Below are 17,735 nucleotides of genomic sequence, written 5' to 3'. Positions count from 1 at the left end.
GCCTCGGCCGCGCCCTCCTCGACGTCGTCGTCGTCCTCCTCCTCGGGCGGCGGCGGCTCGGCGGCGCTCCTGCTGCGGCGGCCGCACAGCCGGCAGGGCGAGCCCCGCTGCAGCTCCTGCGACGAGGGCAACGCCGCCAGCTCCCGCTGCCTCGACTGCCAGGAGCACCTGTGCGACAACTGCGTGCGGGCGCACCAGCGCGTCCGCCTCACCAAGGACCACTTCATCGAGCGCTTCGCCGCCGGCCCCGCCGCCGCCGGCCCCAACGCGCCGCTCGCCCTCAGCCCGCCCTACCCCGCCTCGCCATACAACATCCTCTCTGTCTTCCCCGACCGGGCCAGCTACTGCCAGCACCACGACGACGAGGTGAGCGCGGCGCGGGAGGGAGGGAAGGGGCGGCTGCGCTCCCGCCCCTGGCCGGCGCCAGAGGGCCCCCGCCCGCATCGCTCGCTGCCGGGGGGCGGCGGGGACCGGCCGCGGCGATCCCGCCGCCCCGCGGCGCTGGGGACAGGGGGCAGGGCCGGTGCGGGGAGCCGCTGACACTCCGGGGAGGCCGTGCGGCCAGGCGGCACCGGGCGCTGCTCCGCGCCGCCGCCCGGGAGGAGGAGGAGGTGAGGCGGGGGCCGCTCCGCGAGGTGCGGGACATGCTGTCCCCGGAGGCGGGCGGCGGAGCCCCGGTGTGCCCGTGAACGGTTTGCAACGGGAGCATTGGGCTGCTGCGGGAGCTGTGCCGCTCCGAGGGAGCTCGTCGGGCGCGTACCGAGGGGTGGCGGGGCCGTGGAGATGCGAGAGAAAAAGGTCTGGAGTCCACCAGAGTCCCGATGCTAAGTTAAACTGGTTTGTGGAGTCTGCTTTGCACAGCCGTGTTCGGCGTGTAACCCGCTGGAGGGAGAAAAACGAATAAATAGGGAAGGAAGATAACTGTGCTGAGAAAAGGACACCTTTTTGATTAATTAATTATAAATAAATAAAAGGCAGTGAAAAAGTTAGCAGAGATACTCAGGCTTGCATATGCCAGCTACATCTACTGCTCTTGGTCAAAATCTTGTCTGCTTCTGTGGTGGCAAACATCTACTGATGCAAAAACAGGAACTTGCTTTACGTGGTCTTACTTTAAAAGGCTTTGGCTTTGCAAATTATTATTCTGGTGACCTTAAGTATTGTTTCATACGTCTTAAAAGAGGCAGTGGCTTCTTCAAAACGTACTTGAAAGTGTCTTTAAGTTTCATTGGGATAGTTTCTTGCTGTGATAGTTTGAAACTTGATTTTTCGTTTGAAGCTGGAAAATGGCGATCTGCTGGCTTTCCCCTTTTGCTCTGAGGGTCAAGGCGGGGCGGATTTTGCTGGAATTTTCCAGTAACTGGTGTTGGAGGTAGTTTCCTCCCAGGATGAAACTGGACAGCACAGGGGGCTTCAGGGGAAAACCTGCCCGAGGACAGGCGTAGTTCAAGGGCTTCCTATTGGATGCTTGCTTAATTGATACACGAAGGCATTTAGCCCAGGGAAATGTGGTGACGCCTTTGTCTTCAGTTTTCAGGGACACTTTTTCTATCTCCTCTAATGCTGCTATAGCTATGAAATAATTCTAGAAAGGTCTGGCATTTTGTGTTTCTTAAAGTTGCTAGTGGCAGAGGACAGGCTGTGGGAGAAGAAAGACCTTAAAATGACATTTGGGGGGCATGAAGAGTGATTGAGGAACAATCAAGTTTTTAACAGAAAGAAAAGCAGCTCAGAAACGTTATGGCAGCTGAGCTGCTTACAGCTTTTTTGTGGTATCTCAGTATCTCCCTGAGAGTGGGCTTCCTAAAGCACTTGTGTAACACTGAATGCTAGACTGAAATGAGGCGTGATGTTCTTTGGACACTAGAAAAAAACATCTTTCTGCATTCATTTTGGAGTATAACTTTTGGTCTTGTGGTACACGCTGGAAAGCTTCTGGTTTTTGTGTTCTCAGTAGGATGAAAGTTATTTTTGAAGTGTGTAAAGTGAAACGATTGAGGGTTTTTGGCCATAGCATAGAATATCCAGCTTCCAATGCAATGTATTCTGAATCCACTGGGTAAAAGAGTAGCTGGGATAGGAGCTCCAAGGTATTTTGTGGACTTGAAAGCTTAAACTGCAAAGGGGACAAAGGTATTCTAGCCTTGCTTAAACTGTACTTTGCTAGAAGTAACTTCTGGAAAAGCTTAATTTATGTTACATAAATAATTTTACTTTCCAACAGTGCACTCTGAAAAGAGTACACCTCTTAAAACGATTGGGTTTGGGTGTTCCTGTGTCCTGCAGACCTAGTAATTGTTTTAAAACAAGTAAGTATTTTCAAGCCTTCAGCTCCTGTTGAGAAAGGCTTTTATTCTGCAAATTAATTATCTACTACTGTTCTTGATTAGTGCGTTTTGGTGGCTCCTTAATGCGGGTGTGCCTGATCAGTATTTGCAAGTATTTATTATTCACTCGAGAGGAATTGTTTGGGAGAGACTGACTGTTGGGAACGGTTTGTCCTGTAAATCTTTATCACTTTGGCTAAAAATACGGGTGAGGTTGTACAACTTTTTTTTTTTTTTCTGAGAAAGGGTGGCTGCAAAACTGTGAGGGTTATTGCTTGTTTAAGAATGCTATTTACAGCCTCATAAAAGGAACGATAATAGAAAGGCAGCCTTCCAGGAGAGTACTTAGTGCATCACTTAAGCAGTTTGTTGGGCTAATAGTGTAAAAACAAACCTAAAATGCAAGGCAGGAATGGTAGCCTGAAACCTTAATATCAGCAGTTAAAAACTCGGGTTCTGCTCAGTATGTGAGAAAAGCTGGTGAGCAGGATATTCCCTCCAATTAATTCATGCAGGTAAGGTTTGGGCATAGGCAGGTCTCATCTGCAAGCTGCTGCAAGAGTAATTCTCTTAAATGCAGAGTTCTCCTTCCCCAGGATATATCCTCCTTACCCTGTTATAAGGAGTTTGACCCCATCCCTGAGGGTTTTCTGCACAAAAGTTGCTGGCTCCTCCCTTATTTTGTGCCTCCTTGCCTAGAACATGATACTCCTGTCCTAATATTGCTACTCATTTGTTACCTTACATCCTGTTCCTCTCTGGTCTTTCCACCCCTCCTTCTGGGAATCACTGTCCTTTCCCCATAATTTTCCCTCATTCCAACTCCTTTTGAGACTCCCTCGAGTGCGAAGGGAAATAGCACCGTGGGTGGTTACTTACTGGGTGTTCCAAGTCTCAAAACAAGACTACACATACACATTTGCCAGACAAGATCAGTGTAGTTGCTCATCCTCTTAATGCAGAGAAATGCAGATTTCAGCTCTTAACTGGGATGTCTGATGTGTTGTCTCTTTTTAGTCGAGATGGTTCTGGTCTTGGTTGAGCTGTTGACTCCTCTAGTGTGCTATGAGTACGTAACACTCCCTGAAACAGAGAATATTAGACTGTTACAGTAGTGGCAAACATCAGGGAGTGGAACGCTGAACACTGCTTTCAGGGTGGCAGTGACTGCAGATACTACAGTGATGCATGAAAGGAGGTGAATAAAACTGTTATGAGGTGGGGAGGGACCAAAAGCCAATTCTTTGTCATAGAGCTTCTGTTGAAATCCACTCTGGTGGTTTACTACTGGGAACTTCGCAGTCTGATGTAAAATACTACCGTGACAGTAGGGGAAATGCTAAATTTCAGATGTTTCAAAGCATTCTACATGTTTGCAACCCTGGTATTTTTTTGTCTGACAGTGTTTTTTTGTGTGTACAGCACTATCAATGCTACAGTAGCAACTAGATCTTATTGTTATAAAAACCAACTAGACAGAGGACTTGAAAGATTTTATTTTAATCTTACCCGTAATTACATCAAGTATCCTACCTGATATGTCAATGTGTTCTTGATTTTTATGTTTTCTTGGAAGTATGAATAGACTAAACTAAACCACGATCTTAGAAAATGTTGGAACAGCTGTAGGACAGTTGGCTTGTATTGATAAGCTATCTGAATGCAAGTGAGTGTGCAGAAAGTGGAAAATGCCCTAAGTTTCATGTTACATAATAGGGGTTTCATTTATTCCAGAGCTTCAGCTCCTGTGTGCTTGAATATCATTTCATGATAGCAGTGGCGGATGGTCAACACTTCAATAGCAGACTTCTGACACTTTCTAGGGAAAGTGTGGAGTTGCCAAATTCAGTCAGCTTAATGGTGTGTGACCCTTCTAGTTCTCATATTGCTCTACAGATTCCATTTTAGAAGTGGTTCATGGACTACCAAGACATACAGACAAAAGCCTGTAGCACCACAGCTCCCTCTGTTGCGAGAAAGACCTTTAAAATCCTTTCTCCCCTTGCCTTGGACACACTATTCCTTCCTTCTCCTTGCATCGCGTCTGTCTTTGGTCAGGTTCTTAACTGATCAGATTAATTTACAAACTCTCAAGTTTTTTGCCATATCAGTGAGTTGCACCGGTTCATGGGGCTGTTGGAGCATGCCGACAAGACTTGCTAAAATCAGATTGCTATGTGTTGAATTCTGGGGTTGTGTATATTCCTGGATTTCTTACCTTTATAGATTACAAAAAAAATGCGTTCCTTCTTATTGTTTTACAGATTGTGAAAGATGCAATTTTTGGAGGATTGTGCATGTATAGGGGAAAGCATTCAACTGCATAGCTGTCAGCTGAACTGAAAGCTACTTACCTGGTACCTTGGCTAAATTTGCTGATTGAATTTATGTCTAAGCTGCTCTAATGTAGGATAAAGCTGTGGTTTCACAACAGGGAGCAAGCTGTCTTAACATCTCATGGCTACTAAGAGAATAGGGGCTCTCACTTCCTCCTCTGTTCTCACCAGGCTTGGCTGTGTACACTCAGGAGATGCTGCTGTGAGCCAATTTAACTTGCTTAACATGACAGAAAAGTTTTTTCCCCTTTTGCTAGCACTGGTATAAGTTTATTTTAATTGCAGGCTAAACTGGTACAAGGGGAAAGGAGGAATGGAGTGGTTAGACAGGAATGGTAGGTTAAATGTGGTTGCTTTTGTGTCATGGCTTTACGTTCTGCCAAATGCTGAGCTTTGCTCCGTGGTGCTCCCAGTGCCATCCACCCACACGTCTCGCCAAAGTGGTTGGCTGATGCAGAGGGAGCATGCCTGAGTTCCCAATTCCAGTTCTGCATCTCTTGCTCAGGGATTATTTATATGAAACTGCAGTGTGTGGTACAGGCTCTTGCTGTTTTTCTTTGTAATGATTAAGGTTTTTGCTGCCTAACAGAGAGATTAAAATCTTAGGAGTGTATCTGGAGGCAATGGTTTTAAAATGCAATACTTTGTGTCACTGGTGTTGTGACTGCTAGAGCTTCAGCTTTAGAGGAAAAAATGTGCACATGAGCTAGAGAAATTCATGCTTCCAGTGTATGTAAGAAAGTGCATATAGTTCTTTGTACTCATGCTGCCTTCATTTATCATACTTACTGTGTCTTTTCTCTGTTAATATCAAATGCACATGCAGGTGCCCATCTGAGGACAGTGCTTCAGATTAGGTTACTGACAGTTGTGTTTTCCTTTTTAACTTTTCCCTGATGAAGAAAGCAGGGTAGTGAGTTATTTTGTTCATATGTGATTTATGGATGTGGATTTAACATCCTTAGGATGATAAGGGGCTGGAATAATCTTTTGTTTCACAATATTTGTTAGCTTAAAAATGCTGTTCAGCTATCAGGTGTTAAACCTCTGGGATTACTCTGCCTTACCTTCCCCTTAGATGCCTCTTCCCCATCACATCTTTAGCTCCTGGCTCTTCCCTGCATGCAGAAGTCTTTTTATTTAACTCCTTCTCTTTAGTAAGAGAATTAAAACTTTGGGTTTTAAAACAGCTTTAATACCATACTGAGAATCCAAACTTCCTCTGCTTTACAGTTGACTGGTGTTGAAATCTGCTCACCATTTTAGGGTAAATACAGCAAAGTTGTCAGCTTTTTCTCTTGGTGATAATATAATGTTGTTACACTACTGGCTTAATTAAACATGACTTCAGACAATTTTCGGTGAGTAAAAATTGAAAGAAGCATAAATGCCTTGGATGTTCAGGCAACTTTCATGGACTGTTTTTACTTAGAGCCCATCTTTGAAAATCCAAAAGTATTGCTGCGTGTAAGGGTATTAATGCTTGCAGGCTGCAGCATAGACCTCTGAGGTTGTAGTGACATACAGCTGGAGATGTGCATACAATAAATAACCATGAAACTAGACTACTGTATGACCATAATTTTTTATTAAATTACAGTTTTGTTAGAACTGATGCCTTGAAGTGTATCTCGTAACTGGGAGAGAGGGTCTAGCTGAATTTTTGCTTCAATTTAGTGATGAAATCTTTCATCATGTGTAGCAGTTTCTCCTCTCAGCTAAATCTTCAGAGCATGTAAGCATGCTTGCTAGACCATGCTTCCTTTAAGGAAAACTACTTAGTTCCTCTGTTTTAAAGTCAAGGAGGTATCATTCCTCTTTCAATACTGTCTTGACCCAGTCTCTTCCTAGTTTTCCTCCCATACTCCCTTCCTTCCTGCAAAGCTGTTGCTGTCTTTCCATCAGGCAAAGAAAGAATCATAATGTGTTGAGAGCACAGATCTTAAGCTGCATGAACAATGCACTGAATGCAAGACTAATGTTACCACAGATAAGATATCACAGAAGGGGTTTATTGTCTTCAGCTGTAACCCACTTTCAGTAAAGCAGTTACAAATATAGTCTTGGATCATAATTATGTAGTACATAATTTTTACTAATGCTTTTAACCTAGCATTCAAAGTCTTTAATTAAAAAGTGTAGAAATACTGGATGGGACTGGCTACTGCTTGGCAATCCAAGTACTGGTTAATGTGATGAATGGATGTCCCTCATCCTAAAATATATTAGGCATATTGACTTTGTTTCAGCTGTTCTCTTTGTGGGCTCAGCTGCAGCCCCTTCCATGGCTTGTTTTCTCCTTTCCCTGGCTGTGCTTGAAGAAGGGCTCTGTGGGTGGGATGGGTTTGGTCCTCCTAACAAATTAAGCTTGTGCATCTGAATCAAGTTACAGAAATAGCGCAAAAAACATGTTAAGGAATTGGAACAATACTATCTGCCAACTTCTACCCTGAGTACAAAAACTTCTTTACTATGTAATGTCACTTCAGAAGTTATTTTATTATTCCCCTTTGCTCTACCATCTCAAAGGAGAGAAATTGTACGTGGCTAAGAGAGTAGTGTGCTTTTTTCCTAAAGTTCTTTCGATTCTCAGCTACTCGTTTCTTCCTCTGCTATCAACCTCAACAAAATAAATTCTTTTCAGTTATAGAGGCAATAGCTGCTAATCTTTTTTAGCAACTAAAAATGTTGGCCAGCTTTGAATGCTCTAGCTGTATAGCATAGTATGAAAAGGAATAACCCCAGTACCCACGAATGAGGCTCATGAATATATGTTCTGTGTTGTTCAGGCATCTTGGATATGTGTGCAATACTGACAGAAGAATTAATTCATAGTTATGCGTTCAGCTCTAAGAAATAAGAGCTCCGTTCCTGTTATTTCACTTGAGTGTGCAACATGGATTGCTAAAACCCCAGATGGTGAACTTGTTGGCTAGGATGATGACTAGTTAGCAGTTTCTTTCATATGTGGTTGACATATTTTTGAAGTGACTAAGACTTGAACTGGAAACTTAAATGCTTATTGTTCTGTATGCCTCTGCACTGCTGCTGACTTGGAGAAAATGGATTACCTCCCAGCAGCAGGGAGGTGACTTAAGGCAAGCTCTAAACTTGTTGGACTGGCAATGGGTGAGAATCACTTTTCAGAGCTAGGTATTTAAAATTCTGGGGATTGTGAAGTATGCCTTGAATGCTACAGAGAAAACCTCAACTGAAGAAACATGTGGATTGTCTTTAAACTCATTTCTGGAATAGACAAACTAACCCCACCAAAGGCAACTGCTGTCACCTCATCAGCTGTTTTACTCTTGTTTGTTACTACAGCATTCTCTCTCCTAAGAGCATACAAGCAATCACCGAGGCTGCTCTTATACCAGTGCTTCCCAGGGATGTGAGAATAGCAATGTGCTCACCCTTTAATCTGTCTTGTGGGGGAGAAGGGTGCTTTAGTGAGCTAAAGGTGAACTTGTGTTGCATCATTTTCCCTCTAATGTTGGTTAGTCTCCACACATAATTAAAATATTTAAAGGTGTTCTGTGAAGTTTGCCGAACCCTATCTTTTTCAGCTGGTTGCTTGTATTACATGCCCTCCCCAATATATTTTGTAGATAGCCAGTGTTATAAACTGCCATCTACTGTAAATATTTCTTTTTGCTAGGCAAGGTATTGTGAATGTACAGAACTGTCAAATGCTGTGTTTGGCTGAATTAAAAGGCTGGCAAGGACCTGAAATTCAGCAATCAAACTTCAGTGTGATTCTTGGATGGTAGTGCTGGACCTTGTTGCTGTAATTTCCCCATGCCATCTTGGGTTTTGTGGATTCTGTTTGGATATCTAGGCAGTTGCTGTCCAGAGTGGCTGGCATATGCTAAAAAACTTACATTATACAGCCTTCTGTTCAGCTGCTCTTGGTTAACTAAAGACCAACTATTATTTAGGGTAAAATGTCAGCTACCAAACTTCAAATCCTCCCCTTTTCCCTCCGCCTTCACTACAGTGGTTCTTTTTATGCAGCAATTCACACTGTCAGACAGTTAAGTGTACAAAATAAAAATCCCTAGCCTTAAATATTGGGTGTGAGCAAAGCTTGAAAGCTGCCTGCATTACGGATGCCCTTAAGCTTTGTAATCCAACCTAGTACTGGATCAGGGACTAGAGAAATGCTGCTGTCTTGTGTCAGGGTTGGTAGTGTGAAGCACCAGTGAGTCAGTATGGGTCAGTATAGTAACCTTGCCTGACTATAATAGGTTACTATTGCTGATCTTCTGTCACCTTGAATAATGCCATGTCAGGTGGTGGAGGGTGTAAGGGAGCCACCAGGTGGGTGGCTCCTGGGGTCTTGCTGTGCTTGGGAAGTCAACTGTATAGTTCCAGGATTTTTTAGTATGTCTATGTGAGGCAGAGCGGGTCTGTTACTTTGAGGAAGAACTTTCTCAGAGCATAGAAAGAAGAAGGAGCAGCATGCCTCCAAGCCTTCCTTTTTTTTTTTTTTTTTTCCCCCCTTTTAAAAGCTGTGCTGGTAAAGGGTTAAATTCCAGCCCCCTGCAGCACACCCCGCCCCCACCGCTATATATGGAATGCCCAAAGGCACTGGAGATTTAATACATTGAAGTTGGAGCGTGAAGGGGGTCTGCAGCCTGCTAGACAAAGTCACTCAAATTTCAAGAATACTTGATCCATACAAGGATGTTACTTGAGAAAGGCATGGCTTCTCTGTTAAGAAACCGGTTGCCGAATGAGCCGGCTGAGTGTCCCAAACACAGCTTTTGTGGCTAGATGAGCAGATTGGAAACGAGATTTTCTTTAATCGATGACTGACTGACCAGCAAGCTAGCTGAAGCTGTTGTGAGAACCGAACAGCCTCCCTTCAGAGAAGTGGTTATTTGTGGGGGAATATGAAAATTGTTTCTCCCTCTGAAGTGCTTGCAAGTCATAGACACTATTGTGCAGATAATGATACAAGAGAATTCAGTTGAATTGACTGAGTCCTAGACTGAAACAAAGGAAAATAATTTCCCCAGGCTAGTTACTGTAGAAGTACCTACATTGTTGCAGTTATGTCCCAACAGGATGTATTTGGTGTCAACTTCTGTTAAAGGCTTTTAAATGGATGGGAAAATATTGGATGGGAAGAAAGGAGGGACAGTTTATGGAAGAAAAAAAGCAAAACAAAACCAAAATTATCATAATAAAGAAATTGGTACTGGAAAGATCGGGCAGTGGTCTGGAGTGGATTCTACCCTGAAAGAAATAACAAACAGCACTAACAAAACATTTGGGAATTGGGAAGGATGAAGTACAAAATAATTCCTAGAACAGTGAGGTCCCAGTCTTTCTAGTGCTGCTCTTGTATGTGCTAAAATGGTAATGGGGGTAAGATTTAATACTCACCTTGCTTCTTCTTTTCTTATACTTGATACAGTTGTCATTGAGGGGACAGATGTAATAATCCATGCCTCCCCCAATATCATGGAAGCATTGATAAGATTAGAATTAAGAATTGGATTAGAGTTATAAATGGTGGCTGTTGACAGAGTTCCAGAAGGGAGCTACATGCCCTCTCTTACCATGAAGGTGCTGTCTTCTTTCTGTGTTCCAGACAACATGTATTTTAGTTGACTATATTCCATGGTAGCCCCTGCACTCTTCTTGCATTACTAATTTTTTCAAGGGCTCTGAGCCTGTTGGTAGATAATTAATGTAAGGCCCCGAGCTTTCTGTTGCTGAAGCATGGCTCCCTTACTGAATTACCCTGTGTGGTGGCTGGTGGGATGGTTCATAGGGAGGCTCATAGTGGGCAGTGCAAGCAGGCTGGGCTGAGTGGAAACAAGGCTAAAGTGTCTTGAGCTGCTTTTGCTGGGTAGCTGGCAATTTGCTGGAGGGCTGTCCGCTCCAAAGCTCCAGTCATTCCTGAAATGTGCTTTTTCCATTTGTATGCACTTCCCAATGCATACAAATTTGATAAACTTCCTGAGTTTTAGACAATTGTGACTTGTCAAAACAAACATGACTTTATCTTCATGTCATTGCTTTTCTGGCAAAGGTGGAATTATCCCACCTTTGCATCTTGTCAAAAGTAGTTCATTACGTGCCTCTGAATCTGAACTGTTCCTCAGGAGCAGCTGTGGCAAGTCAAACTAATTTCTTGATCTCTTACCAAAACAAGTGGAAAGCCTCTAAGGTAATGTTCTGCTGAGCCTGATGGGGTACGTTTGGGCCCCTCATTCCAAGTGGCTTATTCTTCAAATAATATTTCCAGGGAGCAGTTGTACGCCTTGATGCTGTTACGTATTGGTACATGGTTAGTGCATGTTGGTAACTACTGAAAATTCCTTATGATTTAGGAAGCTAGTTCTTCTGGAGAACCACTAGGGAGATTTTTGCTGGAAGTTCTGAAGCACGGCAGTTATAACTAATATAATGTGTGCATTTCATTTCCCCCTGTAGGAGGCTTTGGCATTGACTTGTCACATAGGTAAGGTCAGCATGTCTCTGCAAAGACCGGAGTAGTTGGATTCTGTGGCTGGCCACTTGAGCTTGTAGTGGCATACTTGGGCTTGGCTTAGATCCAGAGGCTCTTCTTTCACTGGAACACTTCCTTGTCAGTCCTTTCATTTCTTTTCCTATGCCTCTGAGCCAGTGAAGGGAGTTCAAGTAGTACGTGATTACTGATAGTCTTTACTAGTGCTCCTATCTCAGTCTCTTGGCAACGATGCCAAAAAACTTTATACACTGTGAGAACAAATAGGAGAACCATAATTTAAAAGTGCTGGTGTTAACATGCGCTTACTTTCACAAACTGCAACAAAAAAAACCAACTTGAGCCATTTTTTAAGTTAATAGTTTAATTTTCATATCTCAGTCCTTAGATGCAAGCAATTAACTTACATTTTTCTTCAGAGAGTACCATAATTTCTATAGTTGAAGTTATTTAGGGTGTTAAACTACCTACAGCTTTATTGTAGTTGGTTTCCAATTTGTCTGTCTAGCTGCAGAAACTTTGTGAGGAGGAGTTACTCAGCTGTTTCATTTAGCCACCAGTTTCTTAGAGTGAAGTCATGCCTTTCAATTAACATCCTTGTAAATACAATTCATACCATTTTTATTCTGATATCACTTCTGACATCTGTTCTTAATGCCAGCCTATGCCATTCAACAGAGAACAGGGGCTGCTAAGGAGCTTCAGCTGATTTAACTCCGCAGTGGTGTGGACCAAAGATGTATTGATGGTCCCTTTCTCGTGTCCAAACCTGTTAATCTCATTTCCTTCCCCTGCTCTGACTTAACCTTACAGAAGGAAGTTGAATATCATGGATGCTTTGAATAAATTTTTGGTGAAAGCCATACCTGTGCATTTCGTTATAATGTATTTCTGTGACTAAGCCTCTCGCATTTAAAATGCCGTGGTTTTTGGTGGTGCAAGTCACTGTGTAAACATGGAACAAGTGTTCATTCCTCTCAGCTGTTCAGTAATACACTTTTTCTGTTGCCATTCATTTGTCTTCATTATATATTGTCAGTGTATGCATGTAAACATCATTTTTATAAGGTATTTATGAGGGTTTGGCTAGCATAATAAGACCAACTTATTTTCTCCTAAATGAAAGATAAATCTTGACAGTTAATCAATCTAGGAATAATGTATTGAACCAGTACCCTGTCAGAACTGCTGTTTTGTCTTCACCAATGTTCAATACAGCTGTTTCAGTAAAAAAAAAAAAAAAAAAAAAACCAAAAGGAAAGCTGTTTAGTATGTGTTTTAGAGTAACTGGTCTGTAATGTGTCCTTCCACTTAAATTTTTAAATTTTCCTGGGGAAGCCTTGATGGTGTCCTGTCTTATATTATTTTAATATTAGTTTATATTAGTATTCTAATATAAGCAACAAAATAATCATGCTCTCAACTGAAAATACCATATAATGCATGAAATTCAATATGATCTTGTCTACAGGAGAACACAATATTTTCATCAATGTGTTTGTTGTTTGAATTTTAAATTCATTTTAACACCGTCCCAGGAGGAAACATAAAAGGAAACACTTTTCACCAGCTAGGGGATAGATTGTTTTGATATGCAACACTTCCTCTTTACAAAGACTAAAATAAAAAAATAGAATAGTGACACCACCCAGCTGAGATTACTGTATGCTATCCAAATGTGCTGTCAGCAGGTGAGAGACTCACTGACATGGAATCTGGGAAATCTTGTTTGTTTTGTCCAGTTATTCCTGACCATATGGGAACACAGTGTTAACCTCATTGCAGAATTCAGGTACATTGATATATGGCTTATTTGGGGATGGAAATCAGACAAACTATCTGGGATAATGATAACCTCCCTCATTATAACTTTATCCTAATTTTCAGCTTTTTGCAGTTTATTCCTCCCTTTGAGAACAATTTTCTCATTATATGTAGTGGTGTATGATTTTGCTCCAAAGCTTCCTGGTATGGATTTTCCTTAAGGTGGTGTGCATGTTATCCACCTGTGTTGGTGGATTCAGATTTTGGATGTAGATGGGCAGTTTTCCATTTGGCTCCCCTGGGAGAGGTACTTTGACAGACAGCTGGCAGTCCCTTGCAGAAGGAGGGAGGTAGTAAGAGGAAATAATCCAAGGTGACTGACACAGCTCCAAATCTAGGAACTTGTTTTGGATTTATGTGTTCTAATAAAGTAGCACAAGTTTTTTGAACAGCATGATGTGAAATTATATGAAATGCTACATTTATTATCTAAGAAAGGAAACTCCTCTTTAGAAACCCCTGTCTAGCCCAGGAAAACTGTTGCTAGTCATTCACTAGGAACAAATGGCTGCTGTTGGAAGATACTTTCCTAGATCAGTAAGAGTCAGAATATCATGGTGTGTCTGTTGTTTTTCCCCATTTCATGTATTTGTTTTTCTCCAGGCAGGGGAGACATTCCTGCCAAATGTGTATGCCATTGCTCTTTTTCTGTTACATCTAGGTAGAAATGCTTTCAGAATGAACGATCTTTGTAAACTGAAGTTTAAACAAACAAAAAGAAACAAAACCAGCCAAAACAATTTCTCAAAACACCCAGCTCTCATGTGGTCAAAGAAGCCACTTCTTGGAGTAAGCTGACTTATTTCATGTTTGATCCCATATGGAGTTACGGAGGCAAACCATTCCTCGAGTGCTTTTGTTAAATAAAGCTGTTGCCATGAATTAAGCAACGCTGCCCTGGAATGTTTCTGATCATGGTCTTGCAGAGCTTGTGACCTTTGCACTGAACATGTGAACTGAAACTTCATCTTCCAGTGTTCAATAACCATGTTAAAAATTCAGAGGTGAGGCAGTCTTGGGATTTCCTTAGGCTAGCTTAAATGCCAAGTGAAATTTAAGTACCGATTTATAGAGTTACTCTTCCTCCTTTTTTTTTTTTTTTTTGGTGCTAAATCTAAGGTACGATTTTTGTTATAAATCTGAAAATTCTTTATCAATTAAGAAGACCTCCACAATTGCATAGACAATGTCTTAAAATGCTTTCATTTATAGAAGCCTACTAAAGCATTAAAATATTGCCACCTTCTTGTGTAGATACATTCAGTTACTCTAATTAGAATGTTTGTAGTAGTATACTACTACTGCTTCTTAAGGCAATTCCTTTGACCAGGAGCTGGTTGTAGTGCCAGAAGAGGAGTATTCAGTTTTAACTGGGCTGCAGCTGGAAGGGGGAAGAGAAGCAGTTTAAAAACTGTGCCTCTTGCAGTCCATCGCTTTGATGCCATTGGACTTCCTACCCAAAGAGAATGCTATTAACAATTAGTCTTTTTCCTGTTTACCAGATAGGAACACTGCCACCTCTTGGCTACTCACCATCCCGACCTTTCTGAAAACTTTGTTGTTTCTTGTGATGTTTTCTGGTGCAGTGTTCCTGAATAATTAGGTGGTGCTTTAATGAAAGCCTTAAAATACCATATTGTAGACTTAAGATTTTGTATGGAGAGCCTAATAATTGTGGATTCTACCCTGGAACAAAAAGATGGAGTATTACTTGGTCAAGTGACTTTCAGCTCTGACCCACTGCAGTATACATCCCTTAAAAATGTACTAAGTTAAGATGGATTTCTGCCCTCACTAGATTAGCTGACCACACAATTTGACAATAGTGCTGGCATCTGAAAGTAATGTCTGGCACAAAAGAGTTTCAGCCTTTATGCCATTAAAAGGGAATTGACAAAGTATTTTCTACTGATTGTTATTTGGTTTTGGTCAAAGCTATGTTGATCAAATGGTGAATTCTACAGTTGAGGAAAAAAAGCTGTGTTAGGTTCTGACCATGTTTCTAATATCAATTTTAGTGAAGCTGGCTTGAGAAGTAGTTTAAATTATTGCAGGTTCAGGATTCCTGATATTGTGGGGGGTTATAATAGTTAGCTGTTAATTCCAGAATGCTTCCCAGTTAGGAGGGAAGTTATGCTTCTACTCAAAACCCTTTTCTTGCTGTAAGCAGTTTTGTCTTTTTCTGTAAACATCCAGTGTTTTGCTGGCCTTGTTTATCTGCTTGTGCAGTGGGCTTCATTCTTGAGAAGATGCACAGGAGGGTGACTTCTTCAGCTCAGTTACCTGCCACAAACAAACTGAGCCTTGAGGAACACCCCCAATGCTGGCTTTTTCTCTAACAAACCAGTCCAGTGAGTGCTGGGAAGAACTCCTACTTAAACCTGCCCATGTGAGAGAGAAGTCTGACTTCTCTCTGAGAAGTGCCTCTTCTCAGAGGGCTTTTCCCATAGAAAATTCTGGTGCAAAGCAGTGACACCCAAAGCCCAAAGGGCTGTAACACCAGCTAGTGCAGTCCCCACCTCAAGCAGCGAGTTTTAGTGGAATGTAGAAACTTGAGAGAGAGACAAGGTGCTTACAGAACATGAGAGGACTTCAGTGGTTGAGTGGGATTGTCAGGATGCTAACATCCTGGAATTAATTTCTTGATGTGTAATTTAAGCTCCATAATGGTAATAGAGGATCTGGGTTTCCAGCATCTGTTCATAAGTTGCATCTCAAAACCTTTCTCAAAGGTGGTCTCCTTCCTACACCCCGTACCCAGCCCCTTCAGGTGTGGGGGCGGGAGGTCATGGTGGGGAAGCGGCTTTGTGCTGCTGTATCCCTGTTTTATGCACATCTAAAAACGAGGCAGGTGCAAATCCAATTTCCTGTGAATGACCTTTCAAACATAACTTCTGAGATGGTGGTTTGGAACCTCTTGTGGGAGAGACTTTTATAGAAGAGCAAGAGTGACTGGCTTGAGAAGGAGAGTGAGGAAGAGCCCGGCATCCTCATCAGTAGGAGAGGAGGGGCGCCTGGAGTGCCAGTGGCTCATTGTTCATAAATAAATTACTTATTTCATATAAATAAATAACTTATTTTAAAAAAAGACACAAACTCTTTTATTACTGCAGAGCTTTAAAGACTTTCTGTAGCAGTAGCAAATAAGGCTTCACTGTGCAGGCTGTATGCTTCCTTCTTGCAGATATTAGTGAAATAACAAAAGGGTGAAAGTTACCATACAGACTTTTTAAGCCTTCTGGTCTGGCTTCGTGAATCGAGGTTTTAGAACTGCTGAAATTTCATTATTGGATTTAAATGACAAGTAATTAGATTGTCTAGAAGCTACTAAAATATTTTTGTTTAGGAGAAAACCCTCTATGTTGTGTTTAGTTTTGATGGCATACAAATTAAAGGTGTATTTTGCTGGTTCTGTGGCATTAATGGAAATACTTTTTAGTGCAGAGTCAGTCGCACTGTATAAGCAGCAGTGATGGATTTTTAAAATGGAGGCTTGCTGGAGGGAGGAAGGATTGGCAAATATATGATATATCTAAAAAATATTGGAAAACAGTAATTTTCAGAAGTGTTTCTGTAGTGGCAGATTCATTAGAATAAAATGTTAACTGAATAGTTTTGATTAATTTGTGATAAAATTGAACAGATAATGGAAAATTCAGGCTTGCTTCCTGGCTATTATGATGGCTAAGTATTTTGCATAGAAGAACAAAAACCTACCTTAAGAATTTTTTTTCAGCCTTTTTGACAAAGCTTAAGAGTTTTTAACATCTCAAAACATGTTTGACCTCCCCACCCTTAAGCCATTTTGACACTCTTTACCATTGCGTTTCAACAGGAAAGAAAGATCCTTTTTATAGCCAAATGGCTTCCTCCTTCTCTTCTGCCTCTTTCCCCTCCATCCCCCACCCCAGAGAGCCTTTCTAGTGCTCAGGCTTCAGCTGCTGCCTGGATACTGGCTACATCTGTCTTGTTTAGATGGTCCTAAGAAAAAACAGCACTGAATGTGACCGGAGGGCCAACAACAAGATATGTTTCTTTTCAAATTTGAAAGGAAGCCCTGCACTTGCTTCTGCCTGTTTCTCTAAACTGTTTTTAAATCAATCATGGCTCTTGCTGGTAAATGCTTTCAATCCCCTCCCTCCCTGAAATAGTCAAAATCCAAAACATTTGAAGAAAGTCTAACGAGTTAAATATGGTGGTGTTCACAAGCCTGTTTCCCCTCATACAGGTTCCAGTTGGATGAAATAAACTCTTTATGGGCTCTTGCTTTGAGACAGCCATTGGGAAAAGTTTCAAAGAGGATAGTGTGACTCTAGGTGGAATTTGGAGGTTTGCAAGTCCATAAATACTTACACTGATGGCAGACTGGGCTTTTGTACTTGCGTTAAAAGGGACAGCATTAAAAACTGATTTTGGACCTAAGCAGTACTTGATGTTCTGTGGTGAAAAATATGGTGACTGTCAGGGAGAGAGTAATTATGTGGGGCAGATGGAGGACTGAGTGGTTCCTGTTTTGGGGGGAATCATCTGATGCTTTTAGAGCACAGGATTAGGGTTGGAACAGTGACAGTCTCTGCCAGTCAAGAATGGAGTTACAAAAGTGTGGGCTGGCGGTTCTGTTTTTTAAAGGTTCATCAGCTGGGTGGGGGGAAGCCGTGCAACTTCATCCTGTTTGTAAAATTCAGCCATAGCAAAAATGGATTTGCCCTTGTGACAATATCTTGTTACACAAAAAATAGGAGGAGACCGTATTAATGCACGAGAGCA

At 42.0% G+C, this 17,735-nt stretch overlaps 1 protein-coding gene across 1 annotated transcript in view; it reads left to right on the top strand.

The window, feature by feature from the left end:
- The window catches only part of TRIM71 (tripartite motif containing 71), a 54,333-nt gene that overhangs the window by 485 nt on the left and 36,113 nt on the right, over nucleotides 1-17,735 (top strand). Inside the window, 2 exon segments of the mRNA XM_041466677.1 lie at nucleotides 1-56; nucleotides 59-366. The exon segment at nucleotides 1-56 is cut by the window's left edge and continues 485 nt beyond it. Of these exon segments, the coding sequence (XP_041322611.1) occupies nucleotides 1-56; nucleotides 59-366 (364 nt within the window).

This window comes from Pyrgilauda ruficollis, unplaced genomic scaffold, assembly GCF_017590135.1.
Source record: "Pyrgilauda ruficollis isolate IOZ18807 unplaced genomic scaffold, ASM1759013v1 scaffold2, whole genome shotgun sequence".
Classification (NCBI taxonomy): Eukaryota; Metazoa; Chordata; class Aves; order Passeriformes; family Passeridae; genus Pyrgilauda; species Pyrgilauda ruficollis.
The sequence above is the reverse complement of the archived record's forward strand: the minus strand, read 5'-3'. Positions and strand labels throughout refer to the sequence as shown.